The sequence below is a fragment of the Bombina bombina genome, chromosome 7 (assembly GCF_027579735.1).
Source record: "Bombina bombina isolate aBomBom1 chromosome 7, aBomBom1.pri, whole genome shotgun sequence".
Classification (NCBI taxonomy): Eukaryota; Metazoa; Chordata; class Amphibia; order Anura; family Bombinatoridae; genus Bombina; species Bombina bombina.
Window position 1 is genome coordinate 235,539,589 of NC_069505.1, and position 22,085 is coordinate 235,561,673.

Below are 22,085 nucleotides of genomic sequence, written 5' to 3' on the forward strand. Positions count from 1 at the left end.
ACACTGTGACCCTGTCTTCTTGCATTATATGTGTATAATGAAACAATCTTACCAGAATCTATGCGTGGAACAGGAACACAGTCCTTCAAGTATGACAGGTTAGTAGCATCGCTCCTGACATGGACTTGAGTGCAAAAAGCAGGCAGCGAAACTCGTCAACGCTGATTGCTTAAGGAGCTGTTAATATGAGTTGGCATGGTTTCGCAGAAAGATTCTCCCTGCAACTCCGGACTCTAACTTTTCACCCATGCCTCTCACTGAGAGGCTGACCAGGGCTACTTAAAACTCCACTCCCATTTCGAAAGAGTACTACCCTCCATAAGAGACTACTCCGAATCTTCCGACACTTCTTGCCAACCTCCTGTGACGAAAAGGGAAAGAATGACTGGGGGATGAGGGGAGTGGGGGAGGAATTTAAGCCTGTGGCTGGGGTGTCTTTGCCTCCTCCCTGGTGGCCAGGTTCTTAATTCCAATTTACTTTTCTCCCCAATTTTACCTCTGTTTTTTTGGTATCATTTGTTAAAACGTAGTTCCTTTTCATGACAGCATATGGACGTAGGATCAGGAGCGTGCACGTGTCTTGCGCACTATATGTACAACACTGTTACTATAATTTGTTAATTTAAAACTGGACATTTTTCATTATTCTCTCTGAATAATGAAACTTTAATTTTAACTTATGTCTCTTTAAGAAAGAAAACATTTTGAAGAAATAATTGAGCACATAGTGACATTTAAACCAGAAGTGGCAAAGTGTAGCACTATGTAACAAATATATGTACAGTATATATATATACTATATATATATATATGTGTTATAAATAATAGCTGGATAATTGATGTATAGATGTATTATTGCTCAGATAAACGGTACAAGGGCACAATAGAAGTGTTCTCCACACAACATTTGCCAATCAGGTAACATTATGAAGTACCCGGGTGAGGGCAGTTTAATACTTTGCAATAATATGACATTTTCTGTTATTTATAAATTTTACTTGGGGGGGCGGAGCTAGCAGCCGAAGCAGCAAGATGTGCTCTAACAGAGCTCCTGCTGCTAGATCAAATAAATGGCTATATTAAGTTTGATAAGGAGCCTTATATCATACTATCTCTCTTGATAATGTACAAGTATTCTGGGCGGACACTATAACTCAAGGAAATAGGATATTAGTCACTGCAACAGCTCAATTAACCTTTGGGCCTAAAGAGCCAGCTACATGGGATAAGCCGCCATCTTTGGAGACATACATGTTCTATTGCTACTAGCAGTGGTATCTCTTTGTATTTGCTATCATACCCGCATCAGACTCATAATGGAGAACTCTACTTATACAGTGTTGACCCTTCTGACGGAGCTTGAGGAAAATCACCCACAGATTCAATTGTCTCTCCCAGCTTATACGGTCATCGCCCACGTGGGACAATGACATTACAACTGTGAGTGCAGGAGGTCTGGAGGCATGTATGGTTCCAGCGGAGCAGCAACAAGCTAAAGCGCTAGAGGGGAAAATTTGCAGACAGCTTAAATACTCATCGGTTCCTTACAGATAGATCACCGCTCCAGCTACTAACCTTCTGTGACAAGGAGGCGGCCCGACCTCCAGGAGATACAGCCTGCGATGGGAGAGAGCCTAGGTGAGAATGGGAGTCGGATGATGTCTTTGTCCCTTAGTGTGAGGAGTAGTTCACTGGGAGCCGTTGCTCATCAGAGTACCTCAGGGAAACAGCAGAGTGATCCGGTTTGGGTCGCAATACAGAGATCGCAGCTGAAGCCCTGCTTTGTATCTCTATCAGACCTGGATATAAGCTTACTTAGCCAGAGCCCTTTGCAGATGGGAACATACCATGTCAGAGAGAAAAGTATCGTCATGAGAGCCGGAATAGGGTAAGCTGTTTTTAAATAACCCTCAAAACCGGAGCAGAGAAATTTCCTCTCAAGGTCACTTTATATTACGAGGGTACCTATTACTTGTCCATATAAACACTCTTACCTTCACTGCATAGGACAAGGTCCGATTGAGAGAGCTCCGGCTGAATTGTGACTGCATGACTGATCCTATCAGGTTACCTGGTCTAGACTTACCGGCAATTACTCTCATATTTGCGCACCTCATGGTTCCCTGCAAGTGACACACAGGCACCAGCTGTTACTATAGGTGGACATTGATAGGGGTTTGGTATCCTTTGCTTTGTTCTCTATTGCTACAGATTTTCTGGGTGCCGTTTTACTCTCATAGTGTTTCATGTACTGAGAAGTAAACAGGTTCGATTTATATATAAAATTATAGCAATATAACCCCCCCTTTCTTCTTACTACCCTCATTTATTGTATTTGCTGAACATTTTGCTATTTTTACAAAGGGTATTACAGGGAGTGCAGAATTATTAGACAAATGAGTATTTTGACCACATCATCCTCTTTATGCATGTTGTCTTACTCCAAGCTGTATAGGCTCGAAAGCCTACTACCAATTAAGCATATTAGGTGATGTGCATCTCTGTAATGAGAAGGGGTGTGGTCTAATGACATCAACACCCTATATCAGGTGTGCATAATTATTAGGCAACTTCCTTTCCTTTGGCAAAATGGGTCAAAAGAAGGACTTGACAGGCTCAGAAAAGTCAAAAATAGTGAGATATCTTGCAGAGGGATGCAGCACTCTTAAAATTGCAAAGCTTCTGAAGCGTGATCATCGAACAATCAAGCGTTTCATTCAAATAGTCAACAGGGTCGCAAGAAGCGTGTGGAAAAAACCAAGGCGCAAAATAACTGCCCATGAACTGAGAAAAGTCAAGCGTGCAGCTGCCAAGATGCCACCAGTTTGGCCATATTTCAGAGCTGCAACATCACTGGAGTGCCCAAAAGCACAAGGTGTGCAATACTCAGAGACATGGCCAAGGTAAGAAAGGCTGAAAGACGACCACCACTGAACAAGACACATAAGCTGAAACGTCAAGACTGGGCCAAGAAATATCTCAAGACTGATTTTTCTAAGGTTTTATGGACTGATGAAATGAGAGTGAGTCTTGATGGGCCAGATGGATGGGCCCGTGGCTGGATTGGTAAAGGGCAGAGAGCTCCAGTCCGACTCAGACGCCAGCAAGGTGGAGGTGGAGTACTGGTTTGGGCTGGTATCATCAAAGATGAGCTTGTGGGGCCTTTTCGGGTTGAGGATGGAGTCAAGCTCAACTCCCAGTCCTACTGCCAGTTTCTGGAAGACACCTTCTTCAAGCAGTGGTACAGGAAGAAGTCTGCATCCTTCAAGAAAAACATGATTTTCATGCAGGACAATGCTCCATCACACGCGTCCAAGTACTCCACAGCGTGGCTGGCAAGAAAGGGTATAAAAGAAGAAAATCTAATGATATGGCCTCCTTGTTCACCTGATCTGAACCCCATTGAGAACCTGTGGTCCATCATCAAATGTGAGATTTACAAGGAGGGAAAACAGTACACCTCTCTGAACAGTGTCTGGGAGGCTGTGGTTGCTGCTGCACGCAATGTTGATGGTGAACAGATCAAAACACTGACAGAATCCATGGATGGCAGGCTTTTAAGTGTCCTTGCAAAGAAAGGTGGCTATATTGGTCACTGATTGTTTTTGAATGTCAGAAATGTATATTTGTGAATGTTGAGATGTTATATTGGTTTCACTGGTAAAATAAATAATTGAAACAGAATTTATGTTTACCTGATAAATTACTTTCTCCAACGGTGTGTCCGGTCCACGGCGTCATCCTTACTTGTGGGATTATTCTCTTCCCCAACAGGAAATATCAAAGAGCCCAGCAAAGCTGGTCACATGATCCCTCCTAGGCTCCGCCTTCCCCAGTCATTCGACCGACGTAAAGGAGGAATATTTGCATAGGAGAAATCATATGATACCGTGGTGACTGTAGTTAAAGAAAATAAATTATCAGACCTGATTAAAAAACCAGGGCGGGCCGTGGACCCGACACACCGTTGGAGAAAGTAATTTATCAGGTAACATAAATTCTGTTTTCTCCAACATAGGTGTGTCCGGTCCACGGCGTCATCCTTACTTGTGGGAACCAATACCAAAGCTTTAGGACACGGATGAAGGGAGGGAGCAAATCAGGTCACCTAGATGGAAGGCACCACGGCTTGCAAAACCTTTCTCCCAAAAATAGCCTCAGAAGAAGCAAAGTATCAAATTTGTAAAATTTAGTAAAAGTGTGCAGTGAAGACCAAGTCGCTGCCTAACATGTTGATCAACAGAAGCCTCGTTCTTGAAGGCCCATGTGGAAGCCACGGCCCTAGTGGAATGAGCTGTGATTCTTTCAGGAGGCTGCCGTCCGGCAGTCTCGTAAGCCAATCTGATGATGCTTTTAAGCCAAAAAGAGAGAGAGGTAGAAGTTGCTTTTTGACCTCTCCTTTTACCAGAATAAACAACAAACAAGGAAGATGTTTGTCTAAAATCCCTTTGTAGCATCTAAATAGAATTTTAGAGCACGAACTACATCCAAATTGTGCAACAAACGTTCCTTCTTTGAAACTGGATTCGGACACAAAGAAGGCACGACTATCTCCTGGTTAATGTTTTTGTTAGAAACAACTTTCGGAAGAAAAACCAGGTTTAGTACGCAAAACCACCTTATCTGCATGGAACACCAGATAAGGAGGAGAACACTGCAGAGCAGATAACTCTGAAACTCTTCTAGCAGAAGAAATTGCAACCAAAAACAAAACTTTCCAAGATAATAACTTAATATCAACGGAATGTAAGGGTTCAAACGGAACCCCCTGAAGAACTGAAAGAACTAAATTGAGACTCCAAGGAGGAGTCAAAGGTTTGTAAACAGGCTTGATTCTAACCAGAGCCTGAACAAAGGCTTGAAACATCTGACACAGCTGCCAGCTTTTTGTGAAGTAACACAGACAAAGCAGAAATCTGTCCCTTCAAAGAACTTGCAGATAATCCTTTCTCCAAACCTTCCTTGAAGAAAGGATAGAATCTTAGGAATTTTTATCTTGTCCCAAGGGAATCCTTTAGATTCACACCAACAGATATATTTTTTCCATATTTTATGGTAGATTTTTCTAGTTACAGGCTTTCTGGCCTGAACAAGAGTATCAATGACAGAATCTGAGAACCCCTCGCTTTGATAAAATCAAGCGTTCAATCTCCAAGCAGTCAGTTGGAGTGAGACCAGATTCGGATGTTCGAACGGACCTTGAACAAGAAGGTCCCGTCTCAAAGGTAGCTTCCATGGTGGAGCGATGACATATTCACCAGGTCTGCATACCAAGTCCTGCATGGCCACGCAGGAGCTATCAAGATCACCGATGCCCTCTCCTGATTGATCCTGGCTACCAGCCTGGGGATGAGAGGAAACGGTGGGAATACATAAGCTAGTTTGAAGGTCCAAGGTGCTACTAGTGCATCTACTAGAGTCGCCTTGGGATCCCTGGATCTGGACCCGTAGCAAGGAACCTTGAAGTTCTGACGAGAGGCCATCAGATCATGTCTGGAATGCCCCACAACTGAGTAATTTGGGCAAAGATTTCCGGATGGAGTTCCCACTCCCCCGGATGAAATGTCTGACGACTCAGAAAATCCGCTTCCCAATTTTCCACTCCTGGGATGTGGATTGCAGACAAGTGGCAGGAGTGAGTCTCCGCCCATTGAATGATTTTGGTCACTTCTTCCATCGCCAGGGAACTCCTTGTTCCCCCCTGATGGTTGATGTATGCAACAGTCGTCATGTTGTCCGATTGAAACCGTATGAATTTGGCCTTTGCTAGCTGAGGCCAAGCCTTGAGAGCATTGAATATCGCTCTCAGTTCCAGAATATTTATCGGGAGAAGAGATTCTTCCCGAGACCAAAGACCCTGAGCTTTCAGGAGTCCCCAGACCGCGCCCCAGCCCACCAGACTGGCGTCGGTCGTGACAATGACCCACTCTGGTCTGCGGAAGCTCATCCCCTGTGACAGGTTGTCCAGGGACAGCCACCAACGGAGTGAATCTCTGGTCCTCTGATCTACTTGTATCGTCGGAGACAAGTCTGTATAATCCCCATTCCACTGACTGAGCATGCACAGTTGTAATGGTCTCAGATGAATTCGCGCAAAAGGAACTATGTCCATTGCCGGCGACCATCAAACCTATTACTTCCATGCACTGCGCTATGGAAGGAAGAGGAACAGAATGAAGTACTTGACAAGAGTTTAGAAGTTTTGATTTTCTGGCCTCTGTCAGAAAAATCCTCATTTACAAGGAGTCTATTATTGTTCCCAAGAAGGGAACTCTTGTTGACGGAGATAGAGAACTTTTTTCTACGTTCACTTTCCACCCGTGAGATCTGAGAAAGGCCAGGACAATGTCCGTGTGAGCCTTTGCTTGTGGAAGGGACGACGCTTGAATCAGAATGTCGTCCAAGTAAGGTACTACTGCAATGCCCCTTGGTCTTAGCACCGCTAGAAGGGACCCCAGTACCTTTGTGAAAATTCTTGGAGCAGTGGCTAATCCGAACGGAAGTGCCACAAACTGGTAATGCTTGTCCAGAAAGGCGAACCTTAGGAACCGATGATGTTCCTTGTGGATAGGAATATGTAGATACGTATCTTTTAAATCCACCGTGGTCATGAATTGACCTTCCTGGATGGAAGGAAGAATTGTTCGAATGGTTTCCATTTTGAACGATGGAACCTTGAGAAACTTGTTTAGGATCTTGAGATCTAAGATTGGTCTGAATGTTCCCTCTTTTTTGGGAACTATGAACAGATTGGAGTAGAACCCCATCCCTTGTTCTCCTAATGGAACAGGATGAATCACTCCCATTTTTAACAGGTCTTGCTACACAATGTAAGAATGCCTGTTTTTTTTATGTGGTCTGAAGACAATTGAGACCTGTGGAACCTCCCCCCTTGGGGGAAGCCCCTTGAATTCCAGAAGATAACCTTGGGAGACCATTTCCAGCGCCCAAGGATCCAGAACATCTCTTGCCCAAGCCTGAGCGAAGAGAGAGAGTCTGCCCCCCACCAGATCCGGTCCTGGATCGGGGGCCAACATCTCATGCTGTCTTGGTAGCAGTGGCAGGTTTCTTGGCCTGCTTACCTTTGTTCCAGCCTTGCATTGGCCTCCAGGCTGGCTTGGCTTGAGAAGTATTACCCTCTTGCTTAGAGGATGTAGCACTTGGGGCTGGTCGTTTCTGCGAAAGGGACGAAAAATTTGGTTTATTTTTGGCCTTGAAAGACCTATCGTGAGGAAGGGCGTGGCCCTTGCCCCCAGTGATATCAGAAATAATCTCTTTCAAGTCAGGGCCAAACAGCGTTTTCCCCTTGAAAGGAATGTTAAGCAATTTGTTCTTGGAAGACGCATCCGCTGACCAAGATTTTAGCCAAAGCGCTCTGCGCGCCACAATAGCAAACCCAGAATTTTTCGCCGCTAATCTAGCCAATTGCAAAGTGGCGTCTAAGGTGAAAGAGTTAGCCAATTTGAGAGCATGAATTCTGTCCAAAATCTCCTCATAAGAAGAATCTTTATTGAGCGCCTTTTCTAGTTCATCGAACCAGAAACACGCTGCTGTAGTGACAGGAACAATGCATGAAATTGGTTTGTAGAAGGTAACCTTGCTGAACAAACATCTTTTTAAGCAAACCCTCTAATTTTTTATCCATAGGATCTTTGAAAGCACAACTATCTTCTATGGGTATAGTGGTGCGTTTGTTTAGAGTAGAAACCGCCCCCTCGACCTTGGGACTGTCTGCCATAAGTCCTTTCTGGGGTCGACCATAGGAAACAATTTCTTAAATATAGGGGGAGGGACGAAAGGTATGCCGGGCCTTTCCATTCTTTGTTTACAATGTCCGCCACCCGCTTGGGTATAGGAAAAGCTTCGGGGGGCCCCGGGACCTCTAGGAACTTGTCCATCTTACATAATTTCTCTGGAATGACCAAATTCTCACAATCATCCAGAGTAGATAACACCTCCTTAAGCAGAGCGCGGAGATGTTCCAATTTAAATTTGAATGTAATCACATCAGGTTCAGCTTGTTGAGAAATTTTCCCTGAATCTGAAATTTCTCCCTCAGACAAAACCTCCCTGGCCCCCTCAGACTGGTGTAGGGGCACTTCAGAACCAATATCATCAGCGTCCTCATGCTCTTCAGTATTTTCTAAAACAGAGCAGTCGCGCTTTCGCTGATAAGTGGGCATTTTGGCTAAAATGTTTTTGATAGAATTATCCATTACAGCCGTTAATTGTTGCATAGTAAGGAGTATTGGCGCACTAGATGTACTAGGGGCCTCCTGTGTTGGCAAGACTGGCGTAGACGAAGGAGGGGATGATGCAGTACCATGCTTACTCCCCTCACTTGAGGAATCATCTTGGGCATCATTTTCTCTAAATTTTGTGTCACATAAATCACATCTATTTAAATGAGAAGGAACCTTGGCTTCCCCACATACAGAACACAGTCTATCTGATAGTTCAGACATGTTAAACAGGCATAAACTTGATAACAAAGTACAAAAAACGTTTTAAATAAAACCGTTACTGTCACTTTAAATTTTAAACTGAACACACTTTATTACTGTAAATGTGAAAAAGAATGAAGGAATTGTTCAAAATTCACCAAAATTTCACAACAGTGTCTTAAAGCCTTAAAAGTATTGCACACCAAATTTGAAAGCTTTAACTCTTAAAATAACGGAACCGGAGCCGTTTTTATATTTAACCCCCTATACAGTCCCTGGTATCTGCTTTGCTGAGACCCAACCAAGCCCAAAGGGGAATACGATACCAAATGACGCCTTCAGAAAGCTTTTTCTATGTATCTGAGCTCCTCACACATGCATCTGCATGTCATGCTTGCCAAAAACAACTGCGCAATAGAGGCGCGAAAATGAGGCTCTGCCTATGATTAGGGAAAGCCCCTAGAGAAAAAGGTGTCCAATACAGTGCCTGCCGGTTATTTTACATAATTCCCAAGAATAAAATAATTCCTCAAAGCTATGAAGTATTAAAATGCTTATATATCAATCGTTTTAGCCCAGAAAATGTCTACCAGTCTGAAAAGCCCTTGTGAAGCCCATTATTCTTATGTAATAAAAATGGCTCTTACCGGATCCCATAGGGAAAATGACAGCTTCCAGCATTACATAGTCTTGTTAGAAATGTGTCATACCTCAAGCAGCAAAAGTCTGCTCACTGTTTCCCCCAACTGAAGTTAATTCCTCTCAACAGTCCTGTGTGGAAACAGCCATCAATTTTAGTAACGGTTGCTAAAATCATTTTCCTCTTACAAACAGAAATCTTCATCTCTTTTCTGTTTCAGAGTAAATAGTACATACCAGCACTATTTTAAAATAACAAACTCTTGATTGAAGAATAAAAACTACATTTAAACACCAAAAAACTCTAAGCCATCTCCGTGGAGATGTTGCCTGTACAACGGCAAAGAGAATGACTGGGGAAGGCGGAGCCTAGGAGGGATCATGTGACCAGCTTTGCTGGGCTCTTTGCCATTTCCTGTTGGGGAAGAGAATATCCCACAAGTAAGGATGACGCCGTGGACCGGACACACCTATGTTGGAGAAAATGGGTATATATTTGTTTTTTGTTAAGTTGCCTAATAATTATGCACAGTAATAGTCACCTGCACACACAGATATCCCCCTAAAATAGCTCAAACTAAAAACAAACTAAAATTACTTCCAAAACTATTCAGCTTTGATATTAATGAGTTTTTTGGGTTCATTGAGAACATGGTTGTGTGTTCAATAATAAAATTAATCCTCAAAAATACAACTTGCATAATAATTCTGCACTCCCTGTATGAGCTCAACGAACACCTCTAAAATATTCTGCTAACAGTTGTAATTAATATTTATCACCACTAGAGGGGAGTCATAGCCTGGTTACAGTCTGCTCTGCACGATGTGATCTTGCAGTCTCTGTCATTTGCCTGTATCTCCTCCTGATCTCTCTGCGCTGAGATTTAAGTGTTGTCCCCATAAACACATCTCATGAACATGGATTTAGGTCTTCTCTGGGAACTCCAGCACAACTTTTTTTCAGGTACTTGGAACCAACAGCTGATACACATTATGGATGGAAATGAACTTTGAACTTTCTGCTTAAACTCCTAATGTGTGACATAGAGCGGATGAATGAATGGTGCAACCTCACACTACCTTTGACATAACTACAACTTATATTGATCTATTTCTTCAGTTAATGCAGTTGTTCTTATAATGTTTTATTCTAGCGTGTTAGACAGTGTATCACGGTTCTATAATGCTTTGCCTTAGTGAGTTGGAAACTATTCAATAGATATTAATTTGTTTAAACTACCTGCAGGGGAGCTTCAGTTTCATTAAACTAATATTGGCTGACTGTAATTGCTATGGAATAGTTTTGAGGAACAGGACAGTTTGCTTATAGCCTGTCTTGTATATATGATTTGAGGTTTATTCGTGGTATTATATATTCAACACTGCATAGCTATATAGGTAAACACTAATGGATTTGGATGATGGAGGGAATGCTCATAGCAGTATATTTTTCATTGCCCCTATTTTATCATGTATAAACAGGACAGTACCTGAGACTTGGCCACTCATTATTAAAACAAACTTTCTATGCTATCACACAACATTTTTTTATGTTAAACGTTCTAGGTATAAGCATCAAGAGTTTTATGTATTGTGCTGAACTTGTGTGTTAGAAGTCTCCCCTCACATTAGAAACGGAAGCCTTGAGGCTGACTAAATCCTCTGCACCTCCACCAAGCGCCTAGGGTAATATATATATTGACCGTTTGTGGCTTGATTTCCTGTAGTTTGCAAATGTTTACCCTGGAGTTATGTGGCTGGGCCCAATTTGTTTATCACTATGTGTGTGTGTTAACAGTGCACTTGACACATATAGTTTCTTTAACTCCCTTGAGGCACTCATATATAATTGTTAGTATTCTATGTCCATATCAGATGTATTTGGGGTGAAACTTTTGATATTGGTCCTACTTATGTAACAGCCTTATTTAGATAGTAACTGCTATAGATGATGTTAAAGACCCATCTAGTTGTTCCCTGCAGGGATGTTTTGGTGGTCCTTAGTGTACTCAGGGGCCCTTCCCTACCCTCAGCCGGCGAGGGAGGGTTGGACTCTTGTCATCAGAATTGAGGTCCCTCACCAGCCTATCTAAAAGCACTAATGTGCACTGTGTCTCCACTAGGAAAGCTCATTGACCCTGCTTAGCCAGGCATATATATAAGGATATTATCCAGTGTCTTATGTAATAGTAGTGTCTCTCCCATAATCAGACACATTTATTTTATCAATAGGTTATTGTATTTTATTATCTCATTAATAAAAGAAAGCGCCTGAAGCATTTTCTATATAGAGTTCACCCTTAAATAGGTGAACACATAAGCGGTGTTTATCCGCTACTCCTATCATACTGTTATAGGGTGTTCCCATGTTTTGAATGGGAAATACCTGTACTGACTTCTTCTATTATGTAAAGACTTAGATAATGAATACACTTTTATTACATACAAAATATCACTCTATAAGAAGTATAGGTTTTCAAGGTTGTTTAATTAGCATAAAGTTTATTTTGTCTCAACATAGGAAACTAAATGTAAAAGAGGTGAATGTGACTTATGATTCAAATACTTTGTACTCACATAAAATGTCCCGGACTCTCCCTCTTTATGGTAAATGAGGGTGAGGTGGTATCTGAGATGTTAGATATATTTCATATAGATAAATGATATGTCATGAGTGAATACATGCTATAATTCTACAAAATATGTATTGTATTTGTTACTTGCATGTTGTTGAAACACCTCAATAAAAAAATCTTGATTCAAATAAATTTTACTTAAGCTCTCCAAAGCGCAAGTTAATTGCACAATTTAACATACATTGTTTTGATGATCATTTGTGCAAGACATTTTAGCTTAATAAGGACTTACACTATATCCAGGTGGTCAGTAAAATCTGCGGGTGGTGTGCCCACTAAATAGGTCATGAGGAGAACACTGAATAACAAATCAGTTTAAAATAGAAGAGCTTACTGGACTCACCTGAGCTGCTTTGCTGCCTCCAACAGGCAGAATACCAGTTCCATAGCAGGTGTTTTATCTTCTGCAGTCTCATTAGCTGGTGTAACACCACGCTGTGGGGAACCAGCCTTTATCCACTCGATCATCAGATCCTCGTCCAGATCAAAGACTTTGTCAACCAGTTCACCAACTTTTACTAGCAGATCCCCTGTAAGGTTAGTGAAAACAGATAATACTGAATGTCTGCTGTACAGAGCATGGGGGAAATTGTATTATAATATGATTGATTGTTATATTCAAGTACAGTTGAGAACAATAAATCTTAGAATTCATATTGTTGCAGGAGCATTGTTAAAATAGACTTCTATTAAAAGGACAGTAAACATCTTGTAATAAAAACATTTGTCTGCACATATTAGGGTTTGCTCATGGTAAGACCATGATATACTCACGTTCACCCTCTCCACTGATTTAACCAAAATGTCTAGACCTAGTTGGAAATTCCCGAAACAGGCACTACAGGATAAAGCTTTTAGGGCGTGCCCAAAATTAAAACCCATTTGGAATCAAATATCTAACCTCTGCTCTACCCTTGGGCTGACTGTCCCGCTCACTCCTGAAATTGCTCTACTACACATGTTCCCATGAAATGTCCCGACTCCCCTGTCTTAGCTGATAATCTTTATTCTCGCAGCCATGAAACTGGCGATAGCAAGAGCGTGGAAGCAGACCCAGCCCCCAGACATTACAGCTGTAACCTCTATAATACAGGTATATGCCAAGATGGAACAAAGTTTTTACTTTAGTTTGGACAAAGAGGATCTCTATTGCAGATTTGGGAAACCCTGGTTCAGCTATCAGGAAGACTGCATACAGGCACGCAGATATGATGTGGCCCCTAGACACCCCCTATAGTGAAATTTTGTTCCAAATCCAATGCGAATCTGCTACCTAGCTAAAGACCCTTATCTGCTCACTCCTATTTTTAACCTTTAGTTCATGTCCCTCCCCCTCCTTTTTTGTATTTGATCGTTGGTGGCGTGGGAGGGTTAGGGGGGAGGCGGGTGTGTGGTCCATTGCTGCAGGGGGGCAGGACCGCTACACTACAGGAAATATGTCCGGAGAGCGGCAGGGAAGGTGAAGGAGGGAGACTCCTATAATGGAGGGGGGATATCGATCTGGGAGGGGGTAGGGTAATGAGGGGGGAGGGCAGCTACACTAAAGAAAAAAATCAAATAAAAATGAAAAAATGAAAATAAAAACCATAACATTGGGGTTTATTGGTACTGGCAGACAGCTGCCAGTACCTAAGATAGCGGCAATAGTTAGAAGAGGAGGGTTAGAGAGCTATTTGAGGGGATCAGGGAGGTTGGAGGGTTAGGGGGGGAATCTTACATTGCAGGGAGAAAAAAAACATGTAATAAAAAATAAAAAAAATATTTTTTTTATTGGCAGACTGTCTGACAATACTTAAGATGGGGTGACCAGTGGGGGAGGGAAGAGAGCTGTTTGAGAAGGGTCAGGTAGGGATCAGAGGGTGGGACGTGTCAGGTGGGAGGCTAATCTCTACACTAAAGCTAAAATTAACATTTTAAGATACTTGATTAACCCCATTCACTGCCGGGAATAATAGAAGTGTGGTGCACAGCTGCAATTAGCTGCTATTTCTGAACAAAGGGGATCATAGAGAAGCTTTTCTAACCATTTGTGCCATGATTGCACAAGCGGTATATAAATAAGTTCAGTGAGAAACCCAAAGTTTGTGAAAAAGTTAACGATTCTTTTTATTTGATCACATGGCAGTGAAATGGTGGCATGAAATATACAAACATGAGCCTAGATCCATACTTTGGGTTGTCTACAAAAAAAAAAAATATATAGTTTTGATAGGTAAATAAAATAAAACAAGACTCTATTTCCACGGCAGGATTGGGCCGCTGGTGATACCGGGAAAAATCCCGGTGGGCTGCCTGGGCCACCAGTGCCAGCAGTTGGCAGCTACACAGAGAGAGAGCTCAGCACATGTGAGAAGCCGGTAAGAGAGCGTAGCAGCAAGCCTGCTTTTTGAGCACATGATAGATGACAAGACAGAGGCTCAAGCAGCTCAGCTCCAAAAGGCAATTGGCTACACGGTACAGCAGGTGAGGGAGCGACCGGTTGGTCAGCAAAAGCTATATTGCCATGTGATCAGGGAGCAAGTAAGGACTAGCTCCGTATTAGGCAATTAGCACTGCGGGGACATCAAGTCACATGAGCACACTCAGTACTGCACATCTTGCAGTCCCCCCCCCCCCCCCATCCTCCTCTCTGCCCAAGCGCTGCACTGACAGCCTCTCCCACACTTCACAGTCTTACACAGGCAGAAGGCAGGTAAATTAAAAATTACAGTAAGAGGAACAGGATGGCTGGGCTACAGGGGGGCTTCTGACTTAAGTAATTTATGTCTTATTTAATGTCTGCTGTTGCAAACTGCTCCCAGCCTCACTCCCTTTCCTTTGATGATCACATCTGGTGTAGAGGGAAAAAACATCTAGTTTTCTATACATAGAAATATATGTATATATGTACGAATCCGCCTTTCTGGGTTAACCACCTAACCTAACAGGGTTCTGATATTGCACAATTTCATAAAAACTAAATGTATGCTTACCCGATAAATTGCTTTCTTTTTGGATATGGAGAGTCCACAACGTCATTCCAATTACTAGTGGGAACCAATACCCAAGCTAGAGGACACGGAATTAATAGGGAGGGAGAACAAGACAGGCAGACCTAAACAGAAGGCACCACCGCTTGAAGAACCTTTCTCCCAAAAGAGGCCTCAGCCGAGGCAAAAAGTATCAAATTTGTAAAATTTAGAAAAAGTTGAAGCCTTGCAAATCTGTGCCACCAAAGCTTCATTTTTGAAAGCCCAAGAAGAGGAGACGGCCCTAGTGGAATGAGCTGTAATTCTCTCAGGAGGCTGCTGACCAGCAAAACGAATTATACTTCTCAACCAGAGGGAAAGAGAAGTAGCGGTAGCCTTCTGACCCTTACGCTTTCCTGAGAAACAAACAAACAGGGCAGAAGACTGGTGAAAATCCTTAGTCGCCTGTAGGTAGAATTTTAGAGCATGCACAACATCCAAGTTGTGCAACAGACGTTCATTATGAGAAGGAGGATTGGGACAGACAGAAGGAACAACAATTTCCTAATTAATATTTTTATCCAAAACCACTTTCAGAAGAAAACCCAATTTAGTACGAAGAACTGCCTTATCTGCATGAAACATAAGGTAAGGTGAATCACATTGCAAAGTTCCGAAACTCTCCAAGCAGAAGAGATAGCAATAAGATACAAAACCTTCCAAGATAACAACTTAATATCTATTGAATGCATTGGCTCAAACGGAGCCTGCTGCAAAACTTTAAGAACAAGGTTAAGGCTCCAAGGAGGAGCAACAGGTTTAAACACAGGCCTGATTCTGACCAGGGCCTGACAAAAAGATTGAACATCTGGTACATCTGCCAAACGCTTATGTAAAAAAATAGATAAATCAGAAATCTGACCTTTCAGAGAACTGACTGACAACACTTTCTCCAGACCTTCCTGGAGAAAAGACAAAATCCTAGGAATCTTGACCCTACTCCAAGAGTAGCCTTTAGATTCACACCAATAAAGGTATTTACGCCATACCTTATGATAAATGTTATGAGTAACAGACTTGCGAGTCTGTAGTATGGTCTCAGTTAAAAGGTCCTTCCGCAGAGGAAACTCCCAAAATGGCAGTGATGACATCTTTACTAGGTTTGCATACCAGAACCTGCGAGGCCATGCAGGAGCTATTAGAATTACCAACGCTCTCTTCTGTTTGATACAAGCAATGACTCTTGGAAGGAGTGCAAACAGAGGAAACAGGTATGCTAGACCGAAAACCCAAGGAACCGCCAGAGCATCTATCAGAGCGGCCTGCGGATCTCTTGACCTTGAACTGTACCTTGGAAGCTTGGTGTTCTGCTGAGACGCCATCAGATCCAACTCCGGCACCCCCCCCCCACTTGAGGGCTAACCTGGAGAACACCTCCAGATGGAGAGCCGACTCCCCGGGATGAAATGTCTGTCTGCTCAGGAAATCCGCTTCTCAGTTGTCCACTTCTGGAATGTGGATGGCAGATAGACAACAATTGTGAGCTTCAGCCCACTGAATAATCCAAGCCACCTCCTTCATGGCTAAGGAACTCTGAGTTCCTCCCTGGTGGTTGATGTAAGCCACTGAGGTGATGTTGTCCGACTGGAACCTGATAAACCAGGCTAAGGACAATTGAGGCCAAGCCATCAGAGCATTGTAAATCGTTCTCAACTCAAATATGTTTATTGGAAGAGCAGACTCCTCCCGAGTCCATAGTCCCTGAGACTTTAACGAATCCCAGACTAGTCCCCAGCCTAGCAGGCTGGCGTTCATGGTCACTATCACCCAGGAAGGTCTCCGGTAGCATGTGCCCTGAGACAAATTCTCCTGAGCAAGCCACCACGGGAGAGAGTCTCTTGTCGACTGATCTAGATCTATCCTCTGAGACAGATCCGAATGGTCTCCGTTCCATTGTCTGAGCATGCATAACTGCAGAGCTCTCAAATAGAATCGAGCAAAGGGAATAATGTCCATGGAAGTGACCATCAGACCAATTAGACTGAAGAGAGAGGCAAGAGGAAAGAATCTTGGATTTTATGACCTCCGTCAGAATTTTTTTTCATAGATAGGGAATATATTATGGTTCCTAAGAAAACCACCCTTATAACTGGAACAAGGGAACTCTTCTCCAGATTCACTTTCCATCCGTGGGAACGTAGAAAAGATAACAAGATCTCTGTATGAGAGTTTGTTGAAAAGATGGCGCCTGAACCAATATGTCGTCCAGATAGGGTCCACTGCAGTTCCCTGAGACCTAATTACTGCCAAGAGAGCCCCCAGAATCTTTGAGAAAATTCTGGGAGCTGTGGCAAGGCCAAACGGAAGAGCCACACACTAAAAGAGTCTGTCTAGAAAGGCGAATCTCAGGAACTTGTGATGATCCCTGTGGATGGGAACATGAAGATACGCATCCTTCAGTTCTATGGTCGACATGAACCGACCCTCTTGAACCAAAAAAAGAATGGAACAAATGGTTTCCATTTTGACAGACGGTACCCTGAGAAACTTGAGACACTTTAGGACTAAAATGGGTCTAAAAGTTCCCTCTTTTTTGGGAACCAAGAACAGATTTGAATAGAATCCTAGACCCTGTTCCCTTACTGGAAATGGAACAATCACTCCCAGGGAGGAAAGGTTGTGAACGCAGTTCAAGAATGCCTCTCTTTATACCTGGTCTGGAGATAATCTTGAGAGGTGGAATCTGCCCCCAGGAGGGAAAGTTTTTAATTCTATTTAGTAACCCTGAGATACTATGTTGACAGCCCAAGGATCTGGGACATCTCTTATCCACGCTTGACAAAACAGGGAAAGTCTGCCCCCCCCCTCCTTGATCTGATCCTGGATAGGGGATCGACCCTTCATGCTGACTTAGACTCAGCTGAGGGTTTCTTTGATTTCTTCCCCTTATTCCAAGGTTCATTGGGCTTCCAAGAAGACTTGGACTGTTCCTGCTTGGAAAAGGGAGAGAAAGACTTTTGACCTTTGAAGTTACGAAAGGAAAGAAAATTACTTTGACGTTCTTTAGGTCTGTTCTTATCTTGTGGTAGAAAAGACCCTTTTCCACCTGAAATATCAGAAATTATTGTCCAAAGTAGCCAATACCTCCTTTAACAGTACACAAAGGTGTTCAAGCTTAAATCTAAAGTTACGATAAGGTGCAAAAAACACCAGAGGGCGCTAATAGGTCCTAAAATGACCATATAATATATGAAACATACAATGCTGTTAATATAAAACATACAATGCTTAAAATAATAATAAGAATGGAAAATGGCACCTCATTAAATGTTAAGCACCACAGTATGAGAGTCCACTATGCGTGAATTGAACAGTCTGTTGAATCAATTGTGAAGTCCAATACACTTTCAGCCGACAGCAGCAGCCTCCAAATGGTCGCAAAAATGGATCCCCTCTTCGGATGGTGGCAGGCGTATCTGTGTGGGTTACAAATAGAGAAGGACGACCATTGTGTGCATCCACAGCCCAAAAAGCCCACACATGCAGCAACACTCTAATTCCAGGGTACTCACACTTTGGCCGAGCACACCAATGTGCTTGTAGACACAGACTGGTTATCAGAGCAAACCAGCTTGCTCTCTCCGGCAACACTCTCCCCACAGCCGCCAAACAATAGCAGACTCACTGGTTCTCCACAGCGGTTTGGTAATGAGCACCTTACTTGTTATGAATTGCAGACAATGATTTTAAAAAAGATAATCCTTTAATCATTGATAAGACATAAAATCCTTAACACACAAGTAGGTGAACAATGTACATCAATTTAAATTGCTACGCGTTTCTCGGCTCAATCGGCCGTTTCCTCAGGCATAATACAATACATTTTTGAACCGGCTATATAGTGCCGCTCATTACCAAACCTATAATTACTTGGGGGTGTGAGCAATCAAGCCAATGAGAGCTTGTCCTCCCCAAGCCCACACATAGCCATCACGCCAATACTGTCATCCTGTCTACAATCAACCCTAATAGATGATTAGATAAAATGTCATATACAATGCAATATCCCTATGTTGGTTTCCCATAGCAATACATGCACATAATATAATATAATGAAATAGAACTATCACTGCGGTCGCTTGCCGACCCTGTTTATCTCACAGAATATTTGTTGGAATTATCAAACACCGGTTCCACCTCTATACAGATATCCAGAGCAGCTGATTTTATTTAGCCTCTGTTGGTAGCTCTATAGCTCTATAGTTCATACAAATGACAAGAAATAGTTAATACAATTAACCAGAGTAGCCGACAATGTAAAGACTCGGCAGTGATCTCTATTTGTCTCCAAGTTGCAACCAGAAAAATAATTTACAGCTTGCCTTTTGTATATATATAAAAAAAAAGTGATCAAATTAAATATTTGCAATGAAATGCAACAATGTTTAACCATATTAAATAGTAGGTAAAGAAATAGATTTTTTTTTAGACCATAAGTCATGTACTGAAACAAAAGATGAATAACAATTTCAATCTCGTGAATGCGTCCTATATATGTGCATATGTAAACCCAAAAATGAAGTATGCTAGTGGCTGCAAAATGTGGGGTATTCTCACACCCTATAGTATGACAAGCTGACCACAATAGATGGTTATGTCTGCCCCCATAAACCGCAATTGCGATACCTACAGTTTTTGACTGTATCACAACGTGTGGGGGACTACTTGTAAATACTCAAATAAAAATTCAATACCCACTTTAATTTCGCTAGATGGTAAGCTTCTTATGTATAAGATACACTAACGGGGTATATGGAAAGAAAAAGAAAAAGAAAAAAAAAGAAAAATTGTTTTTATCTATTTACAAATTCCTTCTTGGTGTATGTATCCTATATATATACACATGGATACCCAATATATCGTGAACTATTCATAGCAAAATTTGAGATATTCTTAACACTGAATAGTGTGATAAACTGAACATAGGAAATGGTTATATCAGCCACCGTGAAGCGCAATTGCCATACATAGTGCACAAACCTCTAAACCGAATATTTGGAGTGAAAAATATAATTAGTACTTGGGAACTGCTAATGTTTGCAGCTTTTAATTTGAGCCACAACTGGCTGTCCTCAGTTTGTAATGTATCCAAACCTGGAATAATATGTAAATATACTTTCCAATTTTCTGATTCATATCATATTTAGTCTAATTGTTATATTTCAAAGTACTCGATATTAATGTACCCAAAAGATCATAAGTTAGATTTAGTGTTTATATTGTTTGATGTTATGTTTATATATACCAATGATATAAATACAAGTAGTGCTAAAACTAAAATATAATAAATTAGATCTGGTGTTTATAACATTTGATGTTATGTTTATATATACCTAAAAAATAAATACAAGTAGTGCTATTTAGTATATGTGATATAGGTCTAATGACTTAAATAATCCTACTAGTGAAGTGTTATGCAACTATAATTTGATATACTGTGAATATAGTGTATGAAATTATATATTCTGTGTAGTGACAGATGTGTCATCCATTCTAATCTCCACTAAAAGAGTTATTAATGTTAACTTAACTCATATATGTGCTAAAAAATGCCATAGTGATGGAGTGTAAAATTAAATAAATGTGAATCCTACATATGTGGTGACTGATATTTTTATATCAATTTGTAAAGGAGCTCTTACTGAACTCCATAATGAGTTGATCATAATAAATATGATACTCTATATAATACTGAGTGTACAGTTAAATAAAACATATAAATTAGATGGCATATATAATAAAAACAGATTTATCAGTTTGTTATGCAACCGTTCACTCTTCAAATTAGAAATATATATAATATCCAATATAGGATCTGGAAGGTAAATATAGACAACTTCTATTCGAAGCCCTTATGTAAGTATACTGCTGATGATAGATGAATAAGTCTCTGCATACCAATAAAATGCATAAGCTCTCAAAAGGCTGCAGAGTCTATAACCTCATTGAGTCCATCAGGAAACAAGGAACCAAACCTATAGATCCAATAAGTCTCCCTTTGGCGCAATTTATTAAATCTATTGTATCTATTGGAGCAAGGAATGCTTTCTAGCGGTGTAATTTTAAAACTGCAAGGTTCCCCATTGTGTTCTTGAATGTGGTGTCAAGAGACACTGTGTTTGTCTGATTTTTTTCTAACATTTCTGAGATGTTCACTCCATCTGGTGCGTATATTACGAGTATTACGCCCAAGGTACTGTACCCCACATTTGCAGGATAAAACGTAAATAACAAATGTTGAACTGCAATTGAGGAGGTCTCTGATCTGGAATACTTCCCCAGTCGTGTGGGCTTTAATATTTTTTGCACCATGAGTTACAAACTGACACATATGGCATCTAGATGTGCCACACCTGTAGGTGCCCTTATGGTTTGTTCTATTATTATGTGTGTTTCTAATGGCCTTTTTCGATATAACCACCTTACTTGGGGCCAAAGATTGTTTTAAATTGGGTGCTCTTCTAAAAACAATGCTAGGATGAGCGCTTAGATTTCTCTTAAGTATAGGATCTCTAAGTAAAATTGGCCAATGTTTCTGTAAGGTTTTTCTGATTATCTTATAATTCGAATTATATTGGGTAACGAACAATGGTTGTTCCGTACCATTGGTGGATTTATTCCTATTATTTTTCTGTTTAAAAATACAGGCAGTCCTCGGGTTACAGACATCCAACTTAAGTACAACTCGTACTTACATACAGAGAAAATGGAGCTTTATCGACAATCCTTCTTTCCAGGATAATCCAAAATACTGAAAATCCAATTGTCACAAGGACAGAAAGTGATGTGAAATTTTCTGAACAGGGGCACAGATAGCAAAACAAACTTTATCCTATGCTATCCAAAACAAAACAAAAATGTTTGGCTAGAGTTTCACCTAAAAAAAGTGCCTGTTCCAACTTACATACAAATTCAACTTAAGAACAAACCTAAAATCCCTATCTTGTACGTAACCCGGGGACTGCCTGTACTTATTTAGACTTACGGTCTAAAAAAACATCTATTTCTTTACCTACTATTTAATACGGTTAAACATTGTTGCATTTCATTGCAAATCTTTAATTTGATCACTTTTTTATATATACAAAAGGCAAGCGGTAAATTATTTTTCTGGTTGCAACTTGGAGACAAATAGAGATCACTGCCGAGTCTTTACATTGTCGGCTACTCTGGTTAATTGTATTAACTATTTCTTGTCATTTGTATGAACTATAGAGCTATAGAGCTACCAACAGAGGCTAAATAAAATCAGCTGCTCTGGATATCTGTATAGAGGTGGAACCGGTGTTTGATAATTCCAACAAATATTCTGTGAGATAAACAGGGTCGGCAAGCGACCGCAGTGATAGTTCTATTTC

The 22,085-nt window shown here is 41.3% G+C and overlaps 1 protein-coding gene across 1 annotated transcript in view; it reads right to left on the reverse strand.

Annotated features, from left to right (window-relative positions):
• Positions 1–22,085, reverse strand: part of SAAL1 (serum amyloid A like 1) — a 219,370-nt gene that overhangs the window by 53,125 nt on the left and 144,160 nt on the right. The window contains 1 exon segment of the mRNA XM_053720661.1: positions 12,063–12,249. Within this exon segment, the coding sequence (XP_053576636.1) occupies positions 12,063–12,249 (187 nt within the window).